The 8690-nt window shown below is 31.4% G+C and overlaps 2 protein-coding genes across 2 annotated transcripts; one reads left to right on the top strand and one right to left on the bottom strand.

Annotated features, from left to right (window-relative positions):
• The first annotated feature begins 206 nt into the window (after positions 1–206).
• LOC134252134 (epoxide hydrolase 2-like) lies at positions 207–1982 on the top strand. Its single transcript, XM_062734571.1, has 2 exons — positions 207–406; positions 1316–1982. Exons 1-2 carry the CDS (start codon positions 250–252, stop codon positions 1576–1578), a joined length of 420 nt encoding a protein of 139 aa, XP_062590555.1. The 5' UTR covers positions 207–249; the 3' UTR covers positions 1579–1982.
• Positions 1983–3530: 1548 nt separating this feature from the next.
• Positions 3531–6926, bottom strand: LOC134252135 (tRNA-uridine aminocarboxypropyltransferase 2-like). The gene is made up of 6 exons (XM_062734572.1): positions 6767–6926; positions 6275–6365; positions 5924–6018; positions 5412–5604; positions 4446–4574; positions 3531–3939 (listed from the first exon to the last, which is right to left on the bottom strand). The coding sequence occupies exons 1-6, from the start codon at positions 6892–6894 to the stop codon at positions 3745–3747; spliced, it is 831 nt and encodes a 276-aa protein (XP_062590556.1). The 5' UTR covers positions 6895–6926; the 3' UTR covers positions 3531–3744.
• Positions 6927–8690: the final 1764 nt, after the last annotated feature.

The raw sequence follows: 8690 nt of genomic DNA, 5'->3' as shown, positions 1-8690 counted from the left end.
AATTACCATAAAAAATTGTTATTAGATGACAAACTGTAGAGTTCTCTCAGAAATATTCTCCCATCTTTCATAAATCGTCTTTTCAGAAATATTATCCACTAGCAAATCAGACATAAATTTTGGTTAGAAAAAATTTGTAGCATTTTGCTTTAAGGAGCCAAAGCAGTCTAGTTAAATTGACATTTGATGAATTTCCAAATGGAAAGAATTGTCCATTCCAACAGCTTATCTCTGTATAATTTCAGGTATATGTTTTTCTTTCAAATGCCATTCTTGCCTGAGTTCATGTTGTCACATAACAACTGCAGTATGTTAGAAAAGATGTTCACAGGAAAAGATGGTAAAAAACTCCAGCACTGTACTGAAGAAGACATTGAGGCATACAAGTACAATTTTACCAAAAAAGGTAAACAACTTTCAAATCATGGGTCAGGGTATGCTCACAATACCAGTAAAAATGAAAAATATTATATCCAAAAATTGTCGTAGAGAGTGGTATGCTATTGTATTCTAGATTTGCTGACCATAGAAAGGGTTTTCATTAATCTACATATAAATATACTGTATGTGTACTTAAAATCGCAGGCTTCATATTTCAGCGGCTTTGGCACAGACGAGGATGCGCTAATTCATGAATACCACTAAGAATTCGTTTATAAATAGAATATATGGCACAAACGTGTATAGCGCTAATTCATGATTACACCAACAACCCCATACCTATTGATTGCACTAAATTTTGAATATGCCAGATAATGTACACATACAGTATATACAGGGAATCAGGTGAGCATTATAGCCCATGGACATCTTGTTTGAATTCAGTGGTGAGCTGTAGCTCATTGTTTTGGTTTTTAAACTGTACCATGTGCATTTTACTTTGTAAATTGGGGTGCATGTCATTACTGCTACATTTTCAAAATTGTCATTACCGCTAAATACTTATTACCACTACAAAAAAGGTTTCATTACTGCTACATTTAAAAGTAAACATTACCACTACATTACCTCTTTCATTAATCTGCGGCTTATGGATGAACAGGTTCATTGAAAGTTCAAAGTATTACATGCATAAAACCTGTTTCCCCTGGTCACCATAAAATTAAGACATTGATGTAGCAGTAATAAGTTGAAAATTTTCACAATGTAGCAGTAAATTTGACCTCCCATGGATTGCCCTTGATAAATTCTTCCTTTAATAAATGGACATAATGAATTTTTGTCTCTTTGATGTGTACTTCTTTTTACTGTCAATGAATGTTTACTTTTAAAGTAAGAACATGTATATGTAACGCCATAAAAAATATATTTGTAGGAAATGGCTTCACTGGTCCATTGAACTACTACAGGGCAGCCCTAAGGAAAGAAGTTGACAAGAGTATCTTCAAACCTATAGAAGTCCCCACCCTCATTGTCTGGGGGGTGGAGGACCTGGCCTTGAACAGAAAACTGCCAGAGCTTAGTAAGCAGTACATCAAAGACTGCACCATTAAATATATCGAGGGAGCCAGCCATTGGGTAACGATGGATGGTTATGAGGAGGCAAATAAGCACATATGGGAATTTGTTAAGGCTTAGAAAAGTATTGTTGGCCTTTATGTTGAGATGTGTGTGTAGAGTTTTTACCCACCAACCATATCAAACAATGTGTTTAAAAAGGAGAATTACTAGATTCTTAATTAAAATAAGCATTATAATTAATTAAGAAAAATTTACATTAGACTTTTGAAAGTTTGGTGCTAGCATTTCAGTGTACATTTTACTTTGAAAGAAATTGAATTTTAAGGTTTAATGTCACAGGAGTGGTCTAGTCAAGAGTGTGTCAAGAAAACCTTGTGTTACTAACCAGGGTAATTCAAATTATTTAGGTCCCATGTCCTAGATATAAAAAACACAGATAAATCTTGATTGTTATGAATTTAGTCTTACTGTTTCTTGTTTTCTATTTGGGGGTAATTTTATGCAATGTTAATTATCATTAAAGCATTGACTACTTTTATATGTAAAATGAAAAAAAGGACTCTTAAATTTCCTTTGCATGTTACTTACATGTGTATATCCATTTGTGAAAATGTGTAAAATATTTTATTAAATATTTTTATATGAATATACACTGTAAATTGTTGTTCTAGATTTTTTTAAAAGAGTTTTTATTTTAAACTTATAGAAATGTTGATTTTTTTTATGGGAAAGACATGAGACTTCAATATATACATTGTATATCAGTACATGTACCGGTATTTATCATATATATTGACAATCACATTTTATTAACCCTTGTTGATCAGGCACTAGTTGAACAAATTTTTAGAAATGTTATGATATATAGTTTTATGGTATAACATGCAGGGAACATTCCCTTTTCAGACCTGTCTACCCTTTTCATTGCAAAAATGACATCTAAATCCTCATTTTGCTGGAATTTCAAAAAAAGGCATATGCGTGTCTTCCAATTTTTCTTTTTTGATGTCTGTATTTCTGTATAATCTGAGGTTGTGTCTAAGGATGTATATATTATTTTCAAATCACTTTATATTGACATAAAATATCTGTTCTCATTACCAAAAGACCAGAACTCGGATAAAGTGCTTTGTCAATCTAACTACATGTATTAATGATTTGTATTAACCATTTATAATCTAGCTATCTAGTCCCTTAGTGTATAACCCTTTGTAGAAATCTTGCTAGAAATTTTTCAACATTTCTTTGAATATATAAACAAAATCTGTGTTGATTTTACATTGATTTTTTATGAATTTACATAATTAAAGGTGCTGCAGCATTAGCGTATGTTTGTTATTTTTGATTATGCATTCGCAAAACTGGCTACAATCATATTGTCAAAATTGATTATAGCAGGAATATTTAACTTTTGAGCCTTAATTTACTCAATTTCCATAAAGATTTCAAACATTATTTATCAATTTGTTCAAGCTCGTATCAAGACTATCTGACAATTTTTAAAATGAACTATTTGAATGTTATAATTACTTTGTAATATCTTGTACTGGAGAAAAATATAAATTGCTAAAAAATTTTTTTCTTTGAGGATTTGACTGAAGCACTTACAGTTAAATACATGTATTTCATTATTCCCTCAATCTTTCCTCCCCACTTTTCATTTCCATATTAACTGTAAAAAATATTTTTATAAAACTTCGTACATGTAAAATACAGGGCTCAAAATTCACTATATACAACTCGCTAAATTTGAGTTAAAAATATCCAAATTGCGAGTTGAAGTATTTGTAACTAGCAAATATTTGCGAGTAGATTTTTTCATTGTAATTTTCACCCAGGAAAAAAATGTCCGTTTCAACCTGCTTTTAGTCTTCTCTTTAGTTACTGTTTATATCTGCCATTCTTAAATGAATGCGCATATGCCATTTGGTGATCATGTTGAAAATTACGAAGTTTTTTAAAGATGGATAGTTAGCTTGATTTAGTGTCTAAGGTCTATATACACTGTAAGCATTATGGGATATTAAGATCTCACAGAAAATAAAATATCTACAATAGTTATATCAGAATCAGTGTTAGAAATACGGAATTGTGATACATGGAAGACAATTTATAATCATTGCTGAAAAGAAGATGGAAAAACTAAATTTACTCTGCAATTTGTTCTCTTATTTTTACTGCAATGTGAACATAACAGCATGTCCCTTGCTTCGTACATAAACTGTAACTTGTGATAAATGTCTATTTATAATTTTTATATTTTGTTCTAAACTGTAGCTATTGTCAAGATGACTGTTCTTCAGAATTTGGAATTTGTGGAGATTCTAATGTCCCATCCTTTTCTAGCCTTTTTAAGTATTTCTTTTTTAAAGTCTTATTCCAGAGTCCATTTTCTATTTTGAATACTTTGCTGTCATGTTTGCAGGCTCCATGTTGAATTTGGAAATCACAAAGAGCTTCCAAAGGACGTGTCAGAATCTAAAAAAAACCAAAAAAAAACATGAAAATAGCATCTAAACGTCAGGTACTTATACAGCAAAACTCGGTTATAACGAAGTCGCTTGGACCTTTGAAATTACTTCGCTATATCCGTAATTCGTTATAACCGTATAAATTCATTAAATTTATATAGCTGGGGATTCAAAATGACTTCGCTATATCCGTGAATTTGCAATATCCGTGTTCGTACTAAACAAGTTTTACTGTACAGTGTATTAGAGATTTAAAAATGTTTTTTTTATATATTCAATTTAAAGAATTCTTATCTCAAGACTTAAGTTATTTGTCACATGGTGATTTTTCTGTGATTATAGGCAGAAACTAATAGGTGGGTAGAATTGCCTGATTGGTGATTCAAAAGATACTCCACTGGATTTACCAGTACGTATCTTGCATGGAGGAAAACCATACACCAAAAAAAATTATACTGAAAATATGAATGGTAGACTTCTAGAGGTCTGAAATTATATCTGATTTGAACTTACATTCACAATATCTGGCTTTCTCTCCAGTGCTGCAAGTGCTATGGCTGTTGATTCTAGTGTTGATAATGACATGTCATTCGGTTGAGTACGAATCACAAACTTACTCTTACAGCTATGATTCAGTTTTATCTGCAAAAAAAGTACTTGGATTACATAAAGCAGATCTGGAATACACACCTATATCATTTTGTATTTAAAGTTATATTAGTCGATATCATGCATTTTTTTTCATTAAGATACATGTCGTCGATCAGGTGATCAAAAAAGAAAAGAATTATGAATAAAGTAAAGCTTTTACAACTTAACTGCACTGTAAAGAAAGAAAAAAAACTGGAAAATTAAGTGCCAGAATATCAAATGTTGTATTAATCGCATAGTTTTTATTACCTATGTCAACAATGTTAAGGTCGTGTCCTTTATTTTTAGTGTAAAACTTGTAAACAACATTGAATTGAAGCAAGCAATAGTAAGGAATGAGTTCTGATCATTCTTTTGAAGATTAATGTATCAAAATTCTTGGTCCCATCTTGGCTACAATAGGCCTTGTTTGAACAAACTTAGATCAACATAATGTATGGAAGATATTGCACAAGTGTCATTTTAAGATGTCAGACCCAATCAAAATTTTCAACATTTTTTGATTATCTCACCTTCAAAAAGGATAAGGTCCTTCATTGAACAAATCTGAATTACTTTCAAGTTTCAACTAACTTTTGTGGTGAAAGTCAAAGACTATCTAAGTTTTTGGAACTTATGTCCAAACCCTTTGACAAGTTGTTAATAAAATATGTTCAAAACAACTTTTGTGGCAAATTGGCTGAAATTGGCCTGAAGAAAAAAATATTGTGAAATGTTTGCAATGCAAAAAGCTAGCACGAGAAAATTTTGATCAGTAAATCTCCAGTCTTTAGCTCAGGAAATAAAGAAATTTATGAGAAATAAATCAGAGGAATCCAAGGACTTTACCTTTTTTGGCCATGAGAACACCTCATTATGTAGGAACATGCCTTTGGCCTGCCCCCAAGTACCATCTAAGAGAACAAGGTTGTATGGCTGGCCATCTGGTGCTGGGGGGATAGTTTCAATGTCAGCGGCCTCAGAGTCAGGGAACAACAGGAGAGTGTTGGGACTTTTAAGAATTTCAGCTACCTTTGGGTGTCTGAAGTAAATATGTATCAACATTTACTAAACAAATATTACAGTCATGTATGACTTAAAAGATCTGATAAATAATGAAATCTTGACCAGCAAACAGCAACTCAACAATACATGTATTTCAAAGTGAGCTAGATATTCTGAACTTAAAAATAAAAGAGAGACTGATTTTTTTAAAATACTAAAAACATAGAGAAAGCTGTAAGTCCCTCCATGTATAAGACATCAAAATAAAACATTAACACATAGCAAACTCTAAATGTTAATATCTTCAATATAAAACAATTTTTAGTGAATTTACCCTAAACATTCTATAAGTTTACCTGCGAGGTGAGAATTTTTTTCCTTTGATGATTTGGACTTTTTCTGATGGTAAACATTCACATAAAATTGGAACTGTGGCCAAGTTTCTGCTTTCCTGAAAGAGGTAAAAAAGTTGTTCACTTGTACATAGATTCAAAATTCAAACTTTTGGAAAAAATGTTTGCAACATGTTTCCTTTTAAAAGCTTTTCATCTTCAAAAACTTATACTCATCGTGATACATGTAATACCATTCAAAATGATAGTGCAGCTGACTAACAACATTTGATATATAGTTAGGAATTCATCTTTTCTCTCTTGCTGTATAGTTTTATCATTTTCTTAAATTACTATAAAGATAAATGAACTAACCTCAAGAGGATGTTGTAGGATAAAAACATTGGTTTCTATAGACACTGGACTTTCCGGTAAATATGGACACAAACATACAGCCACTGGACGACTAGGAAAATGAAAACAAATAAAAAAAAATCAAGTTAATTCGAGTAGACTATGTAAATAACTACATATACAAGTATCTATGAAAAAAGTTTTATTTTGTATTCTTAGCACACCAGTAAAAATTGGTTTAAAAATGTATTGGCATTCAGGTATGGAAATTCTTCCTGATCATCCAATATGATAAAAATCATAAAACCTACGGAAGGTAAATCCAGGTTCAGAACGAAGAAAATCCCCTAATTTAAATGGGGATGTCTAATTTCGTATTTTGTTACTATATTTTGTAAAGAAGTCCAATGTTTTGTGAAAAGCTCTGTCTGCATTTTAGTCTTTATTTATCGATACCATTTTTAAAATGACATTTACAGTGATTTACTCTGGGCAATGTATGTAATTAATTACCAACATCTAGGGCATACTGGTCTTCTACTTATCGATGGATCTTTTTCGTTATTATCTTCGTTTGCAAACGAATATAAGATGTCAAGGAATTCTGGTGATGTTTTGCCATCCTCCGTCACATTCAACATATTGTGTGAATAAATTGCAACCCGAACCCGACTTAAGTGTAAACTGATCCCGACTGGAACGATCGCCATTTAAATATCCATTTACTACTAACTTATATGTGATTTGCAGATGTTTGACTGTTTAAGAAATTCAGTGACTGCACAAAAAGTTTGTGCAAGTGTGTGTGTTTGGGGTGGGGGTTATTCCAGAAATTACAAAGGTTTCTTTTCCAGAATTCTAGATTAAACCTATATTTTAACGAATGTCTTTTTGGTTAAGATCAGATGGTGTTTTAATCGCGTGACTCTCCAAGCTTAAGCGAACGCCTAACTTTTGTTTCAATTTAATTATAAAGCTGTGTTATCTTGATTTATGTATATGTAGGCTTTACTCACATCCTGTTCATGAGAACTTTTAAACATTTATTCAGTCTTCTTTAAATTCTCATGAATACGCTCATGAAAAAATTCATAATTTTAAGGGTTTTATTACAATGAATAAGCACGCACACATTTCCAAAAAAAAAAAAATAAAAATAAATAGAATAAACAACTCTTTAGTGCTGTGATCACTTAAGGGGGCCGACTATAGTTTTATTGTGTGAAAACTACAATAGCGAAACTCTTCATTTTTATATCATATATAACTTACATTAACTTCAGTGTACATGCAAAGTTTGGGGGAAATCTACCGTCCAGGTATTTTTGAGGGACCGTCTCAAAATACAGGCACATTTACTATAGGATTATATAGGAAAATGCCAATTTTTAGCACTTTAAATCAAATTATACAAAAACTACAATAGACATTTTGTTCAAACTATAATATTTGATGAATAATACTATATTATACAATATATGTAAGAAACACAAAATTCTACCGTGTTGTTACCAGAGGGGGCATCTCAAAATGCAAAAAATTAACAAATTTTACTATTTTTATAGAGTATTACAAAATATGACGTACACAATGGATTAACATGAAAACATAATAATAATATTAGAGATATTCTCAAATTTATGTGTTTTAAATTTCAAGAGCGTATGTTTACTACTTTTTCTTTAATAATATTTTCATTACCCCTTTCTGTAAGAGCTACAGATTATCATAACGTCAAAAACACACTGCAACGACGTCAACCTACCTATCAATTGCAAAATCGGTTAAAAAGTCAGTTATATCAAATTGTCATTACATTTTTATACCTTTTTTTTTTTAATTTTAATAATTAAGCGAAAAAAAGTTGCATTAAAACAGTAAATACGCTTCATTTTACTATGATGCGCGAAATATTGCGCAATGGAAACTATAGTCGGCCCCCTTAAGTTAAAAGTTATAATGTTGAAAATATCAGATCTAAACTAAAGCAGTCATCCAATTTATTAAAAGCATGGACAAAGAATGTCCTCATAATTATTTCAGAATGTGATCTAAATTTATGTTATGCAACCAAATAATTATAAGCTTGCACCACAACAGTTCAAGGAGGCAACAATGCCATGGGAATACAACACTTAGTTAGGAAGATTTTAGAACTAGGAACCAACGTTGACCCAACGTAAAGCTCAGCAGCTAAAATTGACACCATCATTTACATGAAGTTGGCAGTATAATAATTGGGCCAACGTTGGCCCAATATAAATATCCCATCTTTGAAACACCTAAACAAAAGAACACTCGTGCTACCATCGGGCCAACATACTATACTACCAACTTTATTAGACATTTTCATCAAGAATGTATTGCAAACATTGGGTAAACGTTGGGCCAACATACTACACTGTACTACCAATTTGACAAGATATTTTCAATAAGG

Source organism: Saccostrea cucullata, unplaced genomic scaffold, assembly GCF_032062105.1.
Source record: "Saccostrea cucullata isolate Sc308-1 unplaced genomic scaffold, CSIRO_AGI_Scuc_v1 ctg19868, whole genome shotgun sequence".
Lineage (NCBI taxonomy): Eukaryota > Metazoa > Mollusca > Bivalvia > Ostreida > Ostreidae > Saccostrea > Saccostrea cuccullata.
The sequence above is the reverse complement of the archived record's forward strand: the minus strand, read 5'-3'. Positions and strand labels throughout refer to the sequence as shown.

Bases quoted from the DNA above. Each gene is read 5' to 3' on its own strand.
- LOC134252134 (XM_062734571.1), top strand. From the start codon at position 250: ATGTTTTTCTTTCAAATGCCATTCTTGCCTGAGTTCATGTTGTCACAT. The intron at 407-1,315 runs GTAAACAACTTT...ATATATTTGTAG, and splicing joins GTACAATTTTACCAAAAAAG to GAAATGGCTTCACTGGTCCA.
- LOC134252135 (XM_062734572.1), bottom strand. From the start codon at position 6,894: ATGTTGAATGTGACGGAGGATGGCAAAACATCACCAGAATTCCTTGAC. The intron at 6,019-6,274 runs GTTAGTTCATTT...TACCTCTTTCAG, and splicing joins TCCTACAACATCCTCTTGAG to GAAAGCAGAAACTTGGCCAC. The intron at 5,605-5,923 runs GTAAACTTATAG...TATTTACTTCAG, and splicing joins AAAAAATTCTCACCTCGCAG to ACACCCAAAGGTAGCTGAAA.